At 41.1% G+C, this 21792-nt stretch overlaps 1 protein-coding gene across 1 annotated transcript in view; it reads left to right on the forward strand.

Moving 5' to 3' along the window:
- DDC (dopa decarboxylase) overlaps positions 1–21792 on the forward strand; it is a 185545-nt gene that overhangs the window by 98911 nt on the left and 64842 nt on the right. Inside the window, exon 8 of the mRNA XM_083377131.1 lies at positions 3032–3126. Within this exon, the coding sequence (XP_083233257.1) occupies positions 3032–3126 (95 nt within the window). The remainder of the gene's footprint in view (positions 1–3031; positions 3127–21792) is intronic.

Raw genomic sequence — 21792 nt, forward strand, 5'->3', positions numbered from 1 at the left:
TGCCACCCAATCTCAAATCAATTTCAACATTTTAATACTTCTATGTAAAAATCATATATATGAACCTATGAAAATCAGAAGTGTAAAGTCTTTAGAACTCTAGACGTCCAGACAAAAAAGATCAGTACTCCTCTGCCTCTTAAACTGTGAGGACAATGGCCTCAATTCTAATGTTCCATGATGAAAGCTCCCACCAAGAAAAAAATGCCATGGGGGGGGGCAGTCATTCACTGAATATGTACAAAGTATTGAGCAAAATGAACCTGCAGCATGTATGACTTCCATAATATTTCTTTCATATAATCTTTTCTCTATGTGGTAAGTTACAGCTATTGTAGATCACTCCATTCTTGCTAGGTAGACTTGGAACACTATATATTTTTATAATTGTAATTTAAACTTTCACATTCTTCTTTTTCATCAAAGTAGGAACCTATATTCTGAAATTTTATCAAAGGTTGTACATACTGTACCTATAGCATTTATTAAGCTTAGTTTTATTGCAATTATTTAGCAAGTTAATATACTCAATTCACAATAAAGAAAACAATATAAAATTAAAACATATTTGAATACTGGTAATCCTCAGCTTAAGGGACGCAGTGGCCCAGTGGGTTAGGATGCTGAGCTTATCAGTCAGATGGCCGGGAGTTTGGTGGATCGAATCCTGAGTGCTGCATAACAGAGTGAGCGCCTGTTACTCATCCCAGCTTCTGCCAACCTAGCAGTTCGAAAGCATGTAAAAATGCAAGTAGAAAAATAGGTGGGAAGGTAACAGCGTTCTGTGCGCCTTTGGCATCTAGTCACGCCGGCCACATGATCATGGAGTTGTCCTCGGACAAGCGCTGGCTCTTCGGCTTTGAAACAGAGATGAGCACCGGCCCCTAGAGTTGGAAACGACTAGCACGCATGTGCAGGGGAACCTTTACCTTTACCTTAATCCTCAGCTTATGATCACAACTGAGCCCAAATTTTCTGTTGCTAAGCAAAACAGTTGTTAAGTGAGTTTTGCCCCATTTTATAACTTTTCTTGCCATAATTATTAAGTGAACCACTGCAGTTGGTAAGTTAGTAACATAATTGTTAAATAATCTGGTTTCCCCATTAATTTTGTCAGAAAGCAGCAAAAGTGACCCCGGGTCACTACAATCATCTATAAATATGAGCCATTTGCCAAGTGTCCAAATTTTAATCACATGACTCTGGGGATGCTGCAAGGTAATAAATGTGAAAAATAGTCATAAGTCACTTTTTCAGTGTTGTTATAACTTTGAATGGCTGTAAATTGAGGACTACCTTACATGATTACAATAACAACAAAACACAAAATGCCTATTTTCTTCTTTTTGGTCATAATAATGCCGCTTGGGGTGTGTGTGAAAGCCCTAATAAGCAGGCATATACATAGAATGAAGGCTACTGCTAAGCTTGTAAGCCGCCCTGAGTCTTCGGAGAAGGGCGGGATATAAATGGAATTAAAATAAAATAAAAATAAAATAGTTGGATTATCTCCTGTCTGAGAAGGCTAGATTCTAGGTTCTGATTCTTATTGCTCTTCTTATACCATTTTTGCTCTTCCGGTTGCTCACTGTTTGCTTTTCCCACAGTCTGTTGGAAGCAAAAAGCAAATCCCTCCCTTTCCCCTGCCCTCAACTATTATATACATTTCATGTCTAGACTCAGCACCAAGCTTCTTTTTTTAAGACAGAAAATAAATTCTTTTTTCCCCTTGCCTCGTTCTTATAATGTGACATTACGTCAATGTAGAGGAACCCCAAGCACCCTCAAAGGATAGCACCAACTGTAACAATCACTGCAATGGCTTGTTTATATATGAAGGCAGGTGTATATTTGGAATAATACTCCATTTCTGGCCATTATCCATAGTCAGAATCTTGGAATCCAAATGATGTTTTTAGGGATTGAAAACAGAGATATATCTGTCTTTGGATTTAACTTCAAAGATTTGATTTGATTGCAGAATGTGATTCAATATCTGTGAGGGGCCAAACATAACACCTAATGGAAAATAGTGTATAGTGATATGTATTAAGACACATATACACAGCATAATCAATGGGATCCAAGTTGATAATGACTGATCAGAAAATGAATCTTGAAATCATGGTTGAATGAAAATGTTCATAGGGTGCACATATGTATTATAAATTTATAATTTTATAAGAAAATTTCTAAATCACCTAATCTTTAAAAATCATAAAACACCTCAAAATCCAGTATCACAGCACAGTACAATTAAATCTAGGAGATTCAATGGGATTTTATTCACTGAAGTATTCCATCAGGAAATCAAAAGCTGAGAAACTTCCATAGCCAGTGGAGGAGTCCAGATAATCCATCTTTTTAAAAGCATCAGACATTATACAGCTACCTTTATTTGGTACCTTTCCCAAAAAGGTACATTAATGACTGGTCAATAGTTGTTAAGAATTAACAGTATAGAGTACATTTCAGGGCAATGAACAGACCTTTCTTGATTTATTTATACTACCTTTCTTAGACAGCTGCTTCTATTATTCACGGGTAGAATTCAGATTAAGTTGATTATAATTAACTATTTTGAAATTAATGGGAATCAAATTAAATAAATGATATCTATTAGCCTGATGGATTTCAAAGGTTCACTTTATGAGTATTAGACTTTTTGTCTACTATCAAACTTCTTTACTTTGTACCAATCCTTGAGCAAGCAAATGTTTGTATTAGCAAAATTGTACTTTTCCTCATGTTCATCTGATCATGCACCTATAGCCTTCAATCAGGCTTGTCACTGGATGGTGGTGTCCTAATTTTGGATGTGAAAAGTATATTCAGCTAGACTATGGATTAAACCCTCTTCCTCTGACTTTCACCAGCCAGCAGGGAACTATTTGCCAATTGCATTAAGAAATGGCTAGTTCTGTGTCTCTCTTGTTTTATGTGGGGCAACTCCCAAATGATCATTTTCCCTACCTTTGCAATAATTTAATTAGGTAAAAATGTATTGCATCTAAGACATTTCTTTTTCTAGGTAATGAGGAGAATATTTGGATGCATATTGATGCAGCCTATGCTGGGAGTGCTTTCATCTGCCCTGAATTTCGTTACCTTCTCAATGGAGTAGAGGCAAGTCAGAATTCTATAATTCAGAATGTAATACAGCAGGACTATTTAGCTGATGCTTTTAAAGTCATGTAAGACATTATGTTTGGTATTAACATAGGTTCCTAACATACCATCAGTGATTCTTAGTAACATGACCCACAAATGAAGTAAGTTGTTCATAGCAAGCCACTAATTGCTTTGACATCTCCCACCAGAATGCTAGAAAAATAGGTCCTACATGGTTTAGAAGATCTATGCTGTCTCTTTGATGCAGATAAAATAATTGCAGAAAAGTGTTCTATCTAGGCTATTGTTTTCATCTTGGAATAGGTATATAATTAAACTGTAACCCAGATTTAATATGATTTATTCCTAGTTTTCTCCATAAGTTCCAGCTATTGTTTTAACTTGTCTTAATTGCCTTTAGATTTCTGCTGAATCAGCAAACTGATTGGGCTCTTGGGGCAAGGGAGAGGGTCAACTAAAAACAGGTTATATACTAGTCAGAATTTTAAATATTACTCTCTTTTAAATAAACAGCAAATGAATAGGTAATTTTCTAGAACAAGCACACTGGGATATTCTCTACCAATCCTTGTATCATTTTGTCTATTGAGGGGTCCTTGGTGCTGTCTGAACTTGCTTATTTTCTTGCAGGCATTTCATTACCTGCAAGAAAACAAGCAAGCTCAGACAGCACCAAGGACCCCTCATTTCAACCCTGATTTACAAATATTCTCCTTCATTGGTACTTTGGCTATTTTAAGAACGAAATTAACAAATGATATGCCAATTGGCATCTTACACTGACCCAATCACTCATCCATAACAGCATATATTCAATTCTAACAGACATTTGAATGGGCTATTTAATAAATGAGGTTGGATTTTTATTTCTCTGAACTCCACATCCCATTTGCATTCCTTATTGCAGGGTAACATTGCTGAAACATCCTTCCCCTCTTTTCTCTAATCTAAGTCTTTATAATGTGGGTATTAAAATCTAAAATAAAATCCTGGATAAAGCAGTCGGTACCACTTTATTTGGAGAATGAAAATGTGGTCTTACTGTAAAAAAGATGTGCAACTGAAGTGTGATTGGTGGAAAACAGGTAACAAGGGAGATGTGCTCCCTCTTCTCTTGTCTATTTTTTGCTAAGGCACTTCATCAATAAAGTGTTTAACAATTGTCAGAGGTTGGCATGCATCCTCCCCTCCTGTCCCTGGGCACTGGACTCCTGGCTGTGGGAAAATCTGGTTCTTTCACATTGTGCTCTTTCCCATACTGGCCAGTATTTCAAGTGATCTCTGTCTACAGAACAGCTGCTGGCTAGTGGAACCAGGAGGAAGTGGGATCAGGGGAATCTGTCTCATATTTGCTAATATTACATGTAAATCTTAATATGCATTCTTAATATTTAGGTGCCAGAAAAGCTGTAAATTTTTGGGAGATTTCTAAAGAAATGCTGAGAAATAAAATCTCTCAATTTATGTCTTAGTTGTTTTCTTTATCCTATTTTTAAAACAGAGAACTAAAATTTAAAGCATCAGACCTTTGTTTGAAAAGAAGCCTGAAAAACATTTAACAGACATGTGGGAGACATCTTATATATGGTGAAAAGAAAAGGAATGATCATACTGTATCCATCAGCCATCTTCCATGCTGTCAGCTAGGTTACTTTAAACATGGATTCAGTGCTCTTTTCAAAGAGCCCAAAATTCATGTTTTTAAACAGTGAAAATGCTTCTCTTTCAGAAAAATGATAAATATATGTTTAAAAGTAGCTCCTTAAATAGCATACTTTGGGGTGGACATGGTGAAATAGAATGTCTCCTATTTCTCCATGCTTTTTCTAGAGCATCTGTTGATTGTTTCTTGGGCTGGTTAACAAGGGCTGGCAGATGGACTCTCCGATTCTCTTGGGATTCTGCTCAATTCAAACTGGGAAGACTGCTCTTTACCCATTACTGATCTTTTCATAAAACTGTCTTGCCAGGTTGGGGAAGGGCCTCTCCATCACTGTCTTGGTATTAAATTGTCTCAGAATCCATGGGCATAGCCTTCTATTAAAGGTTGCTGTTTCACTTTTCTCATGTTAGGGAAGAGATTGAGTACAGAACCCTTGGATATAGTTGTGGTTTTCTGTCTTTTTTACCAGCATCGTTGGATGTGTCCTAGCCACAATCGTAAAGGAACCATAAATAATCAAGAACACTTTTGGGCCATTTACTTGACTAAAGTAAAATAGAAATGGTACCAATCAATCAATAAAGTTCTTTTGATGTTTCCTCTATTCAAAGGAAACAGCAAAATGAAGTGATGAGCAAGGCTGACTTTCCCTTTTTAATAGCCCTACAGCTGTGGATTGATACTGCAACTTATTTGAAATAATTCTGTTTAATTATCACCTTTCCTACCTGCATTTATTTGAAAATCAAGGTAGAAAAGTTCTTGCTTTGTTTCTTCAGTTTACAACAGATCATGGATGAGAAGAATTTGTTTAACATTCTGTGTATAATATTTTCCTTTTATATTCTGCCCCTTTTTCAGTAATGCCTAGCTACTTTCCCTGTGTTTCCTTAGATAAGGGCAATGTAATTTCCTGGGTCTCTCTTCAGCTGTCAGATAAATTCTATGTCAACATTAGAAAAAAATATTCTTTGGAGAAGGTCAGTGCCTACTGGCTACAGACTAATAAAGAAAAAGAAGGAGGGGGGATGCTAACCTGTAAAGCATCTCTTCTGTTCATTTTATCAGCAAACAAAGCCCAGTGTAATTTCCTGGGTAGGTTTTATTGGTTTTTGAAGGAAATGAATCATCACTTCAAGGGTAGCACAGCATTTTTCAGGGTAGCAACCATTCAATAAATATAAATAAATGTCCTACTTCTACTGATTTCCTCATTGTTTCTATTAGATAAGTTAAAGCATTTGTTTTACATAAAAGAGCAGTAACCTGATGGAAAAACTGTTAAGATGCAAGGGGAGAAAATCTAGTATTCTAGTATACACTTTTCCTTTGAACAAGAGATGCATGGTCATATCATTAAATATTTGCCACTCTTAACCCCATTGGGATGAAGTGAAGGCAGTGTTTAGAATGTGGCACTTCACATATCATTAGCAAGTGTTTAATTTGGTTAATAAAATTAAGTAATTTTGACAAATTAATCCAGGAATAATAATCTGTATTATTTGTGTTTAGGAAGCCAATTAGGTATAATAATTAAGGCACCCAGCTATAAACCAGGAGACTGTAAATACTAGTCCTGCATTGGGCATAAGACCATTTGGGTGATCTTGGGCCTCTCACTCTCCTAGAAAGCAGCCACTGGCAAACCACTTTTGAAAATATTGCTAAGAAAAGTGCAAGGAACCATTCAGATAGTTTGGATCAACACTGATTCGAAGAACACACACACACAAAAGAAAAAGAAAAGGAAATAAACTTATGATACTCTTAGCATCCCCTCCCAAGGACTGCTTCTTCAACATATGTGAGGGTGGGTAGATGTATAATCATGTGAAAAGAAAGTACACACTCATTGAGTTCTATGGCTTAACAGAATAACAGAATTGGAAGAGACCTTGGTTGTAATCCAACCCCCTGCTTGAGCAGAAGACCCTATACCATTTCAGACAAGTGGCTGTCCATTTTCCTCTTAAAAGCCTCCAGTGATGGAGCATCCATCACTTCTGAAGACAAGCTGTTCCACTGATTAATTGTTCTCACTGTTAGGAAATTTCTCATTAGTTCTAGGATGCTTCTCTCTTTGATTAGTTTCCAACCATTTTTTCTTGTCTTGCCTTCTGGTACTTTGGAAAATAGGTTGAATCCCTCTTCTTTGTGGCAGCCTCTCAAATATTGAAACTACTATCATGCCTCCCCTAGTACTACTTTTCATTAGAGTAGATATACCCAACTCCTGCAAACATTCTTCATATGCTTTAGCCTTCAGCCACTAATAATCTTTGTTGGTCTTTTCTGCACTCTTTCCAGAGTCTCAACATGTTTTTTTTATAATATGGTGACCAAAACTGGATGTAATATTGTAAGTGTGCTCTTACTAAAGCTTTATAAATCAGTACTAATACTTTACATCATCTTGAATCTAGCCCTCTGTTAATGCAGCCTAGGACTGCATTTGGCTATTTTGGCTGCTGCACACATTGCTGGTTATATTTAAGTAATTGTCCACTGAGACTCCAAGATCCCTTTCACAATCACCAAGTTTCCCTGGAAATAAGATCTATCCTGAAAATAAGCCCTAGCTTGATTTTTACATTTGCACCTAATATAAGCCCCACCCCCAAAATAAGTCCTAGTTAAGAACCTGCACAGCTGGCTACCTACCCATCCGTCTAGTTGTTCACAGTGCCACTGCCATGAGATGAGGTGAGGCAGGTGGGGGAGGGGGTGGAGCTTATATTAGGTGACACCTGACTTGACTTAGGGCGGCAACATTGTCAGCTCCATCCAGCAGGAGCTTGCATGGCCACTGCCGGCCCACTTCTTCTGCAGCCGCTCATGCGCATCATTCCCAGCCTCTGTTTTACCAGCAGATCTTCTGCTTCAACTCGTGGCTCCATTCTTGGCTGCAGAGGTCTTTCCTGAAGGCCTCTGCTGGTGAAATGGAGGCTGGGGGCAATGCACTTGAACAACAGCGAGTGGCCACAGAAGAAGTGGGCTGGCACATGGGCTCCTGCTAGATGGGGCTGTTGGTGCCACCGCTGCAGGGCAAGACACTAGAAAAAATAAGATATCCTCCCAAAATAAGACCTAGTGCCTCTTTTGGAGGAAAAAAAAAGACAGGGTATTTTTTGGGGGAAAACATGGTAGTGCTATTGAGCCAGCTTTCACCTACTCTGAACCTGTGCATTTGGTTTTTCTTGCCTAAGTGTAAAGCCTTATTTTTTTCACCATTGGATTTCATTTTCTTAGATAGGTTATTGGCTATTTTGCCAGTTTATTTATTTATTTATTTTTATTGAAAAGTTTTACAATACATTTTTGAATACAAAAAGCCCCCCCTCCTCCCCCTCCCCTCTCCCCAACCCCTCCCTCCCCTCCCCTCCCCCCTCCCTGACTTCCCAGAGCTGAGTACAGGGTATAAAAATACAAACAAACATAATCTAAAATATGCTAACAACAATAAAACATTAAGTTCTATCGCACTTTAACTCTCCATCGTCAAATTATTAATAAAATAACTATTAACTAATTATACATCATATAGATCCACTACTTATTCAAATGCTAAATGAAACTTTTAGTCCCATTTTTATTCTGAATATATTCAATCCATCTCCTCCATTCCACAATGTATCTCTGTTGCGATTGGTCTTTCAAATAGGCTGAAATCTTTGCCATTTCCGCCAAGTTAGAAACTTTTAAAGTCCATTCTTCTATAGTTGGCAGTTCTTCCTTCTTCCAATATTGAGCTACTAAAAGTCTCGCTGCCGTAATTAAATTCAACATCAACTTAACATCTATAACAGTAGTATCTGTAATAATACCCAATAAAAATAATTGCGGAGAAAACTTTATCCTTTTCTTAAATATCTTTTGCATATTCCACCAAATTTTAATCCAAAAAGCTTTAACCTTTTTACAAGTCCACCATATATGAAAATAGGTTGCATCCTCACAACCACACCTCCAACATTTGGGCTGGCAATTCGGATACATACTTGCTAATTTTTTAGGGTCTAGGTGCCACCTATAAAACATTTTATAAAAATTCTCTCTTAAATTTTTGGGCTTGTGTAAATTTTACATTTCTAACCCAGATCTTTTCCCAAGTATCCATTGTTATAACTTCTTGAAAATTCTGAGCCCACTTTATCATACAGTCTTTAACAAGTTCCATTTCTGAATCAATTTCTATCAATGCATTATATATCCTTTTTATATGTGCTTGACCTTGATCTCTAATTTGTTTTACCAAATTTTCATCAGTCATCGAAAAACCAACTTTCTGGTCCTCTTTCCATCTAGCCTGTAATTGCCCATACTGAAACCAAGTTTGTACAATCTTTTCTTCTTTTAAAATTTTATATAACATTAGTTTCCATACATTCCTCTCTAAACTTAAAATTTCCTTATATGTAGTCACATCATGTTTAAATCCCACATTTATATTTTCTATTGCATGTTTAGGTATTGCCCAAATGGGTATCTTATAATTTAACTTATGTCTATGCTTTTTCCAAACCCGCAACAGAGCATACCTTAAAATATGTATCTTAAACACATTATCCACCTTCTTATCATACAATAAATATGCATGCCAACCAAATAACAAATCATGACCCTCAAGATTTAATAATCTTCCTTGCGTTAAATTAAATCAGTCACTTATCGCTGACAAAGCAGCAGCCTCATAATATAATTTAAAATTAGGCATTTTAAGACCACCTCTTTCATGCGTATCTTGCATTATCTTAAATTTAACTCGTGGCTTTTTTCCTGCCCAGACAAATTTATTAATTCCTTTTTGCCATTCCTCCAGATTTAAGTCCTTTTTGAGTATAGGTATCATTTGAAATAAAAATAGAAATTTTGGCAAAACATTCATTTTCACTGCTGCAATTGTTCCCAATAAGGATAATTGTAATTTTTTCCAACTATCTAATTCCTTTTGTATTTTTCCCCATAACATTTCATAATTATTTTTATATAACTTCACATTTGAGGCTGATAAATATATCCCCAAATATTTAATCTTTTTAACTATTTCAAATCCCGTTAGCTCTTCTAAAACAGGCTTTTGTGATACTGTCATATTTTTAGACAATATTTTAGTCTTTTGTATGTTGATCTTAAATCCAGAAACTTTCCCATATAGCATTATTATCTCCATCAGTTCTACAACTGAATAATCCAGCTGAGTTACTGTAACAACCAGATCATCTGCAAACGCCCTCAATCTATAATCCTGATCTCTTATTTGAATTCCCCTAATTTTTCCAGACCCCTTCATGGATTACTGCCTTGTCGTGGCGAAGGGGCTTGCGTAATTCAATGAAGCTATGAGCTATGCCGTGCAGGGCCACCCAAGACGGACAGGTCATAGCAGAGAGTTCTGACAAAACGTGATCCACTGGAGAAGGAAATGGCAACCCACTCCAGTATCTTTGCCATGAAAACCCTATTGACAGTACCAAAAGGCAAAACGATATGACGCTGGAAGATGAGCCCCTCAGGTCAGAAGGCGTCCAATATGCTACTGGGGAAGAGCAGAGGGCTAGTACTAGTAGCGCCAGAAAGAATGAAGCGACTGGGCCAAAGCCGAAAGGACGCTCAGCTGTGGATGTATCTGGTGGTGAAAGGAAAGTCCGATGCTGTAAAGATTTTTTCTCCATAGGAACCTGGAATGTAAGATCCATGAATCAAGGAAAGCTGGACGTGGTCAAACAAGAGATGACAAGACTAAACATCGACATCTTAGGTATCAGCGAACTAAAATGGACAGGAATGGGTGAATTTAATTCAGATGACCATCAGGTATACTACTGTGGGCAAGAATCCTTCAGAAGAAATGGAGTAGCCTTCATAGTCAATAAAAGAGTAGGAAAAGCAATACTGGGATACAATCCTCAAAATGACAGAATGATCTCAGTTCGATTCCAAGGCAAACCATTCAATATCACAGTAGTCCAACTCTATGCCCCAACCACCGGTGCTGAAGAGGATGAAATTGACCAGTTCTATGAAGCACTACAGCACCTTATAGAACTAACACCAAAAAATGATGTTCTTATCATCATGGGGGATTGGAATGCTAAAGTAGGAAGCCAAAAGATAACTGGAATAACAGGCAAGTTTGGCCTTGGAGTGCAAATGAAGCAGGGCACAGGCTGATAGAATTCTGTCAAGAGAATACGATGGTCATAGCAAACACTTTTCCAACAACCCAAGAGACGGCTCTACACATGGACATCACCAGATGGTCAACACAGAAATCAGATTGACTATATGCTCTGCAGCCAAAGATGGAGAAGCTCTATACAGTCAGTAAAAACAAGACCAGGAGCTGACTGTGGCTCAGACCATGAGCTTCTCCTTGCAAAGTTTAGGCTTAAACTGAAGAAAGTAGGGAAAAGCACTAGGCCACTCAGGTATGAATTAAATCATATCCCTGTTGAATATACAGTAGAGGTGACAAATAGATTTAAGGAATTAGATCTGATAGACAGAGTGCCTGAAGAACTATGGACAGAGGTTCGCGACATTGTACAACAGGTAGCAACCAAAACCATCCCAAAGAAAAAGAAATGCAAGAAAGCAAAATGGCTGTCTGAGGAAGCTTTGCAAATAGCTGAGGAAAGGAGGGAAGCGAAAGGCAAGGGAGAAAAAGAAAGATACGCCCAATTGAATGCAGAATTCCAGAGAATAGCTAGAAGAGATAAGAATGCCTTCTTAAATGAACAGTGCAAAGAAATAGAAGAAAACAATAGAATAGGGATTGTGTGGATCATAACAAACTGTGGCAAGTTCTTAAAGAGATGGGAGTACCAGACCATCTTATTTGTCTCTTGAGAAACCTATATGTGGGTCAAGAAGCAACAGTGAGAACTGGACACGGAACCACTGATTGGTTCAAAATTGGGAAAGGAGTCCGGCAAGGCTGTATACTGTCGGCCTGCCTATTTAACTTATATGCAGAGCACATCATGAGAAAGGCAGGGCTAGATGAATCAAAAGTTGGAATTAAGATTGCCGGAAGAAATATCAACAACCTAAGATACGCAGATGATACCACTCTAATGGCAGAAAGTGAAGAAGAACTAAAGAGCCTCTTGTTGCAGGTGAAGAAGGAGAGTGCAAAGGTTGGGTTGAAACTTAACATTAAGAAAACCAAGATCATGGCATCTGGCCCTCTCAATTCCTGGCAAATAGATGGGGAAGAAATGGAGGTAGTGACAGATTTTATTTTCCTGGGCTCCAAGATCACTGCAGATGGGGACTGTAGCCAAGAAATTAAAAGACGCTTGCTCCTGGGGAGGAAAGCCATGGCAAATCTAGACAGCACATTAAAAAGCAGAGATATCACCCTGTCAACAAAAGTGCGTATAGTCAAGGCTATGGTCTTCCCAGTTGCAATGTATGGCAGTGAAAGTTGGACCATAAGAAAGGCTGAGTGCCAAAGAATTGAGGCCTTTGAACTGTGGTGCTGGAGAAGACTCCTGCGAGTCCCTTGGACTGCAAGGCGATCAAACCGGTCAGTCCTAGAGGAGATCAATCCTGACTGCTCTTTAGAAGGCCAGATCCTGAAGCTAAAACTCAAGTACTTTGGCCACCTAATGAGAAGGAAGGACTCACTGGAGAAGAGCCTAATGCTGGGAAAGATCGAGGGCAATAGAAGAAGGGGACGACAGAGAATGAGGTGGCTGGATGGAGTCACTGAAGCAGTAGGCGTGAGCTGAAATGGACTCCAGAAGATGGTAGAGGACAGGAAGGCCTGGAGGAATGTTGTCCATAGGGTCGCGATGGGTCGGACACGACTTCGCAGCTAACAACAACAACATTTTTTCCAGAGTCACGTATTTTAATCAGTAATATTTCCAATGTTAAAACAAATAATAGAGGTGACAATGGGCACCCCTGCCTTGTGCCCTTTTCAATATTACATAGTTCAGTCAAACTATTATTGACTATTATACGGGCTGTTTGCTTTTGATATATTGCCCTAATTGGTTGTAGAAATTTGTCCCCAAATTCCATTTTCTCTAGTAGTTTGATCCAAAATTGCCAATTGATCAAAGGCTTTTTAGCATCCAAAAAGATGAAAGCTGCGGGGATCTGATTGTTTCTTTCCAAAAATTCCAATAAATCTACAATATGTCTCACGTTATTGTTCATTTGTCTACCACTTATAAATCCAGTTTGATCACCATGAATCACTTGTTGTAATACCCTCGTTAATCTATTAGCTAAAATATTTGCAAATATCTTGTAATCAGTATTCAAAAGCGATATTGGCCTATAATTTTTAGCTTGAGTAGCATCCTGATCTTCCTTCGGAATCAAGGAAATAAAAGCAGTCTTCCAAGATGGAGGTACCCCTCCTCCCATTTGAATTGTCTTAAACAATTCCCTTAAAGGTTTTACCATTTCTAACTGTAAATTTTTATAATACACGGCAGTCAAACCGTCAGTACCTGGGGCTTTACCCACTTTTAATTGTTTGATTGCTAAAAGAATTTCTTCATCAGTTATCAATTGATTCATCCCTTCTTTTTGTTCTTGCGTAAGAACAGGAATCTTAGCTTTTATCAAATAGTCGTCTATATCTACATCACTAATCTTATCTCTAGCATGCAACTTAGAATAAAAATCAGCAAAAGTCTTTTTAATAAGACTCTGCTGGTACACTACTTTACCCTTATACTCTATTCTATCTATATTAGAAGCCCTTTGCTTCTTCTTAACAAATAAGCTAGCCATCTACCTGGTTTATTAGCATTACAAAAAGTATTATGTCTAGCATACCGTAAATTAGTTGCCACTTGATCTGCTATTAACTTATCAAACTGACCCCTTAATAAAGTAATTATCTCTTTAATCTTCCCATCAGATGGATTCAGAATTAAAGCCTTTTCTTTTTCCTTAATTTCATCCTCTAATTCTTTGCTCCTAAATTCCAATTTACGTCTATGTTTATTGTTCAAATATATTAATACACCTCTCATATAAGCTTTACTTGCATCCCAAACCATCTCAATAGAAGTACCTTTATGCATGTTAATTTAAAAAATTCCTTCATCTGTTTTTTACATTCTTCCACATTTTCCTGGTATCTAAACAAATTTTCATTTAAATGCCAAGACCGTCTAACTCTATCATCTTTTTCTATCTCTAACCATACTGGGCTATGATCAGATATAGTTCTTGGACAAATCTTGATCTTCTTAATCCTAGAAAAAAAATCATCAGTAATTAATACAAAATCAATCCTAGAAAAAGATTGATGCCTATCAGAAAAAAAAGTAAAGTCTTTTTCTTGCAAATTCCTTTCTCTCCAAATATCTCTCAGTTCCAGGTCATCCTTCATTTCAAAAAAAGATTTAGGCAGTTTAGCATGACTTGGGATGCTTTTAAAAAGACCTCCCTTGTCCATTTGTACATTCAAAACACCATTCCAATCTCCCATAAAAATACAAGATTTATAATCCCACTGGATGATCTTGCTATGTAATAAACTGTAAAAATCTCCTTTTTGTTGATTAGGAGCATATAATCCAACCAAAAGCGTTTTCTTGCCTTCTATTAATAGTTCAATCATAACATATCTCCCTTGTTTATCTGCTTCAATTAAAGTCGCTGTCAAAGTATTCTTAACATAAATAACCACTCCATTTTTCTCATCAGTCGCAGAAGCAATAAATTGTGTACCCAACCTCGAGTTTAACAAATACTTTTGATCCGTAGCTCTAATATGTGTTTCTTGTAGACAAATAACTTCGTTCTTAAATTGCTTTAAATATTGAAATACTTTCTTTCTCTTATGTGGTGAATTTAGACCATTAACATTCCAGGTTAGAAGCTTTGTCGGCATCTTTTGCGACCTGAAGCTTTTGGAGCGCCTCTTCCAAAATCACCTGCACTCTCTTTGGTCGTGCTCCTCCCACTGCTTCACTGTAAGTAAGTTTTTGAGGTGCCGTCATAACTCTGCTGTTCTTGCTCTTGTCTCATTCGTCTAGCAGCAGCATATGTCATTCTTTGGTCTCTAACCTCCTCCGATGATACTGAAATTTGATCCACTCCTGTAACTTTCTGGGATTCTCCATCTTTCAACTGCATAACTCCTTCAGCACCTTGTGCATTCTTACTTTGTGATTGACGTTCTCCCTCACCATTCTTCTTTTTAGATTCCAAAAGTGGTATAGGGACTGCCTTTCAAACATTGGTGTAGAAGTCACATGCCTGTAACACTGTAAGAATACGATGTCTCGTGCCTGCATACATCACCACCATACCCACTGGAATTTCCCATCTGAACTGGATATCCCGTCTTCTTAATTCTTCTGCCAAAAAAGCAAACTCCTTTCTTCTTCTTAAAATGTTTGGAGGGATCTCTTTTAAAATCAAAACTTCTTGCTCCACAATTGCAAATTTACTATTATAAAAAGCTTGAATAAACTCATTTCTAATTGCTCTCTTTGTAAAATAAACCACCACATCTCTAGGTAATTACCTTTGTCTTGCAATCCATGAATTAACATGAAATATTTTGTCTATATCCACCATAATATCTTCTGCTGAATGCCCCAAAACGCCTTCCAGGGCTTCTGAAACTACTTTTTTCAAATTTTCCTTAGAATCCTCTTTTAAGCCCCTAATTCTCACAGCAAACTCCATCTCATGGTACTGCACCATGGTTAAATCATCATCAATCTTATCCATCACAGTTTCAGCATCCATCATTTTAGCATCTAATCTGATATTATTTTGACTAAGTTCTTCCACTCTCTCGTCCAAACGTTCAATGCAAACTGCCATGCCTTGAAATGCAAGTAAGATGTCTGCCCTCATTTCTGTAAGCTTCTCATCCATAAATTCTGTAAGCTTCTCATCCATAAGTTCAACTAATTGTTGGGATTGCTTTTTCATAGCCTCTTGCAAAACATCCTGCAAATCTTTTACTGTCAAAGCTGGTGCAGGTGCAGGTGCAGGTGGAGGGGGCATTAAAGCCTGTAACAAGGATTGCTGCACCGGGGAAGCCCCCGCGCTTCTAGGAACTTTAGATGATTTGGCAGCCATTTTCACCGACTCAATTCTGTTGCGCACTTTCACTTTTTAAAAATCTCCACGAAATCCACTGAGTTAAAGATCGTATACTTGCTCTGACATGATTCTCCTGTACAGTTCTGCCTGCATCCAAGTAATCCAAAGTTCACTCTCACTGGCAGGGATGGTTGCTGCGTCCTGCTCTGCTCCAAAGCTTTGGAGCAGAGGCATCCCAAGGTCCGGAGCAAACTCAGGCTTCGGGGGGGGCTCAATCCTTCAACCACCAGAGTTTCAACTCTGGCGGTCTGGGAGAGCTCTACCCCTGCCTGGGCGCTCACCCCCTCCTCTTCTCCCAAGGAGCGGGCTTCCGAGCCACCAAAACAGCTGATCGGTGCTGTTTTCAGCGGTTCTACGGAACGACGGGGCTGACAGCCTAAATGGCTGGCGGCAACGGAGCCTTGCCACCCGGAAGTCGCTATTTTGCCAGTTTAGTATCACCTGCAAATCTGATGAGTTCCCTTAACTAAATCATTTATGAAGATGTTGAAGAGTACTGGGCATACAACAGAACCTTGGGCTACCCCACTACTTATTTTCCTCCATGCAGATGTAGCTCCATTAAGGACTACACATTCAGTGTGGTCTGTCAGCCAGTTACAAATCCATCTGTTAGTGATACTGTTTATCCCAGTTTTTTATCTTACCAAGGAGTGGGTTGTGGTCTACTTTGACAAATGCCTTACTGAAATTCAAGTATATTATGTCCAGTGCAGTTTTGTGGTCCACTAATTATGTCCACATTGTCAAAGAATGAAATAAGATTTGTTTGGCATGATCTGCTTTTGACAAACCACTGTTAGGTTCTATAACTTTGCTTGCTTCTGGGTGTACGGAGATCTGTTGCTTGATTATGTTTTCCAAAATCTTCCCAGTTATTGATGCCAGGCTGATTGGTCTGTAGCAGGGGTCGGCAACCTTAAACTTTCAAAGAGCCACTTGGACCCATTTCCCAGAGGAAAAAAACACACTGGGAGCCACAAAACTCACACACGCACACAAGGGGGGAGCTTGATTGAAGAGTTTAAATAAAAAGAAATAGAGGCTGGTGTGCATGAGTTCTCTCTCTCTCTCTCTCTCTCTCTCTCTCTCTCCCTCCCTCCCTCCCTCCCTCTCTCTCTCTCCCACCCCCCTCTCTCCGATCCTCTGCTCACCTGGCAAGCTGGCTTCACGCGGTTCTCGGACAAGCTGACACACATTCTTATTGGGCTGGCTCTCCTGCCCTGCTTTCTGCTGCTTCCTGTGGATAACTTGTCAGCTTCTCAGAGAACAGCATGAGTTTTACACACACACAACACACACACACACACACACAGAGAGAGAGAGAGAGAGAGAGAGAGAGAGAGAGAGAGAGAGAGAGAGAGAGAGAGAGCGAAACGCAAGTGCCCCTCTCTCTCTCTCTCTCTCTCTCTCTCTCTCTCTCTGCAAATGGCGGAGCACAACTGGGAGCCGCAGGAAAAGGCTGAAAGAGCCGCATGCAGCTCCAGAGCCGCAGGTTGCTGACCCATGGTCTATAGTTTCCTGGGTCTGTTTCTCCCCCCCTTTTTTTGAAGATGGGAACCACATCAGCTCTTTTTTAGTCCTCTGGTGAACCCCCATGCATACCCAGTACCCACAGTTAGCAGCATCATAGCATCACTCCAGGGAGGGGCCATTTTCACCAAGCTGGATCTCGCTCAGGCTTATTTACAGCTCCCAGTCAACCCAGAGACTGCTGCGGCGCAAACAATAGACACCCACAAGGGGGCATTCCGGGTAGACCAGTTGCAGTTCAGAGTCAGTGTGGCTCCAGGCATCTTCCAGGAGGTGATGGAACGAACACTTAAGGGCATACCAGGCATCTGCCCGTATTTTGATGACGTCCTCATAGCAGGGGACTCAGAGGAGGTTTTGGCAGAATGACTGCAGGCTGTTCTGGGTAGATTTCGTGCTGCTGGCCTTAAGCTTAAGAAAGAGAAGTGCTGCATTGGAGTGCCTGAGGCAGAATTCTTGGGGTTCAGGATTGACGCCAAGGGGGTTCACTCTGCAGCATCTAAGGTGAAAGCAATCAAAGAGGCCCCCACACCAAAAAACAAAGCTGACCTGCAAGCGTTTCTGGGGTTACTTAATTTCTATCACGCTTTCCTACCCCACAAGGCTTCAATTGCTGAACCCTTGCATAGGCTATTAGATAAGAAATCAACATGGAACTGGACCAAGGCCATGTTCCTCAATAAACAACTTAGCTCCTGAACCTGTGTTGCCTCTGATTCTGGAACCAACACAACAAGGGAACACCTGTCTGCTCTAGATGAGTTCAAGTCACAGGAACCTGATGGATTGCATCCCAGAGTTCTGGCAAGAACTGGTAGACGTCATCTCAGAACTACTGAATCATATCTTTCCTAGATTCTGAAGCACCAGAGGACTAAAAAAGAGCTGATGTGGTTCCCATCTTCAAAAAAAGGGGGGGAGAAACAGACCCAGGAAACTATAGACCATGGGTCAGCAACCTGCGGCTCTGGAGCTGCATGCGGCTCTTTCAGCCTTTTCCTGCGGCTCCCAGTTGTGCTCCGCCATTTGCAGAGAGAGAGAGAGAGAGAGAGAGAGAGAGAGAGAGAGGGGGGCACTTGCGTTTCTCTCTCTCTCTCTCTCTCTCTCTCTCTCCCTCCCTCCCTCCCTCCCTCTCTCTCTCTCCCACCCCCCTCTCTCCGATCCTCTGCTCACCTGGCAAGCTGGCTTCACGCGGTTCTCGGACAAGCTGACACACATTCTTATTGGGCTGGCTCTCCTGCCCTGCTTTCTGCTGCTTCCTGTGGATAACTTGTCAGCTTCTCAGAGAACAGCATGAGTTTTACACACACACAACACACACACACACACACACACACACACACAGAGAGAGAGAGAGAGAGAGAGAGAGAGAGAGAGAGAGAGAGAGAGAGAGCGAAACGCAAGTGCCCCTCTCTCTCTCTCTCTCTCTCTCTGCAAATGGCGGAGCACAACTGGGAGCCGCAGGAAAAGGCTGAAAGAGCCGCATGCAGCTCCAGAGCCGCAGGTTGCTGACCCATGGTCTATAGTTTCCTGGGTCTGTTTCTCCCCCCCTTTTTTTGAAGATGGGAACCACATCAGCTCTTTTTTAGTCCTCTGGTGCTTCAGAATCTAGGAAAGATATGATTCAGTAGTTCTGAGATGACGTCTACCAGTTCTTGCCAGAACTCTGGGATGCAATCCATCAGGTTCCTGTGACTTGAACTCATCTAGAGCAGACAGGTGTTCCCTTGTTGTGTTGGTTCCAGAATCAGAGGCAACACAGGTTCAGGAGCTAAGTTGTTTATTGAGGAACATGGCCTTGGTCCAGTTCCATGTTGATTTCTTATCTAATAGCCTATGCAAGGGTTCAGCAATTGAAGCCTTGTGGGGTAGGAAAGCGTGATAGAAATTAAGTAACCCCAGAAACGCTTGCAGGTCAGCTTTGTTTTTTGGTGTGGGGGCCTCTTTGATTGCTTTCACCTTAGATGCTGCAGAGTGAACCCCCTTGGCGTCAATCCTGAACCCCAAGAATTCTGCCTCAGGCACTCCAATGCAGCACTTCTCTTTCTTAAGCTTAAGGCCAGCAGCACGAAATCTACCCAGAACAGCCTGCAGTCATTCTGCCAAAACCTCCTCTGAGTCCCCTGCTATGAGGACGTCATCAAAATACGGGCAGATGCCTGGTATGCCCTTAAGTGTTCGTTCCATCACCTCCTGGAAGATGCCTGGAGCCACACTGACTCTGAACTGCAACTGGTCTACCCGGAATGCCCCCTTGTGGGTGTCTATTGTTTGCGCCGCAGCAGTCTCTGGGTTGACTGGGAGCTGTAAATAAGCCTGAGCGAGATCCAGCTTGGTGAAAATGGCCCCTCCCTGGAGTGATGCTATGATGCTGCTAACTGTGGGTACTGGGTATGCATGGGGGTTCAACGATTTATTGATCATGCATTTATAATCAGCACAGATCCTGACATCACCGTTTGCCTTGAGTGGGGTGACAATTGGGGTCTCCCACTCTGCCCCCTCTACCGGGTGCAGAACCCCCTGCGCAACTAGCTTGTCGAGTTCCTGCTCAATTTTATGTTTAAGGGCGAACAGTACTCTCATGGGCTTAATTCTGATTGGTTGAACGTTGGGGTTCAATTTGAATGCAATCGGTGGACCTGTGTATTTTCCTAGTGTCCCATTGAATACGTCTGCAAATGCCTTGCACATGGATTCGATACTGGGTGTCTGCGTCTGTGTCTGGTGAATTCCAATGATGCGCATTCCCAGTGCTTTGAACCAGCTTAACCCTAACAAGCTGGTTCTCTGTCCCTTGACCACTAGGACATCCAAGGGCCCCTGGAACGCCCTGTACCTCACAGAGAAAGTGGCCTCCCCCGGACTTGTATCGGGGTATTCTGGAAATCAGTAAGAGTAATGCTAGATGGCCTCAAGGGAACCCGCTGGCCGCTCTGACTGCAAATGAGCTTATAAATCTCATGTGAAATGACTGAGACTGCGTAGCCTAGCTCCATTTTACATGGAACCCCTTGGAGGTACACCTCTAGCTTAATTTTGGGGGTGATGGATTGACAACCCCCCATGTTACAAACCGCCCATCTGCTCCTGGTATAGCTGATAGGCACTCTGCACTTCGGACCCCCAGTACCTGCTGGCAGGTGAGTTTCAGCATCCACCTCGTGTAGCACGTGTCTACTCCAGCTCCGGCAGACAGATGTGATGTGTCCCGTCTTGCTGCACACTCGGCATTTGGCCCCCCAGAATTTGCAGGTAGAACGGTGATGTTTCCCCCTGCAACCGGCACATCTCTGTCGGGACATGCAGCCTTTGCACCCAGAGCATCTCTTGTCCTGGCTGTTGGTGGCTGGTGTTGATGCTGATCATTGTCCTTTTGGGCTTCCACGCTGTCTGGATGGATGGGGGGGTCTTAGATGGACCGCGTCTACTTCAGCCGCTAGTTCATCCTCGCTGGTTCCTCCTGCCCTGTGCATCTGATGGATGGTGCTTCCCTGGCTGCTGTGGCTGGCGTCAGATGTCTCTGGCTTCTCAGCTAGCTCCCAGGCCAATACCTCTTCTTGTACTGTCTTGAGGGTTAGACCCAGTCTGGCCAGCAGCTTTTGTCTCAATTTTCAATCTCTGAGCCCGCAAATGATTCGGTCCCGCAATCTCCTCTCTAAATCGTTGAAGTTGCATAGGCGAGCCGCCTGCCTGACTGCAGCCATGAATGCAGACCCTGACTCCCCTGGCCGCTGGTTCCTTTTTTCAAATTTGAACGTCCATGCCACTTCTGACATGTGTGGGTTAAAATACTGATTTAATTTGTCCATAAGGTCATCATACTTCACCGCCCTGATGGCTGTGGGTGCACACAGGCCCACAGCTAATTGATAAATGTCCTTCCCACATGTGCTGAGCAGGGTGGCTGCCTTGATCCTGTCCTCAGTAATATTATTGGTGATGAAGTAAAATTCTAGCTGCCCCACGAATGCCTCCCACTCTTCAGGGCGAGCGCTATTAAAAGTGGGGTCTACACTGACCGGCGCCATGGGGGCTTGACTGACCTGGACCATGGGAGCTGGACCCGCCTGAGCCATTTGAGCCTGACCGTCCTGGGAAATCTCGTGCGTTCCTTCCATTCTGTTCCAATGCAGGTGGTGATTTTCCAGTCAGTTGGGATTCCTACCACCCTTCAGAACAAAATCCCATCCTCATTGCCAGTTGTTGTGTTGGTTCCAGAATCAGAGGCGACACAGGTTCAGGAGCTAAGTTGTTTATTGAGGAACATGGCTGAACTGGGGAACAAAGGATTTCGGCCCTCACTTATACCTGGTCAGGTAACTTCCTGGCCAATGGGTTAAAATCCAAGCATCTTGCCGGCT

Source organism: Vipera ursinii, assembly GCF_947247035.1.
Source record: "Vipera ursinii genome assembly, chromosome: Z".
In the NCBI taxonomy this organism is placed as follows: domain Eukaryota; kingdom Metazoa; phylum Chordata; class Lepidosauria; order Squamata; family Viperidae; genus Vipera; species Vipera ursinii.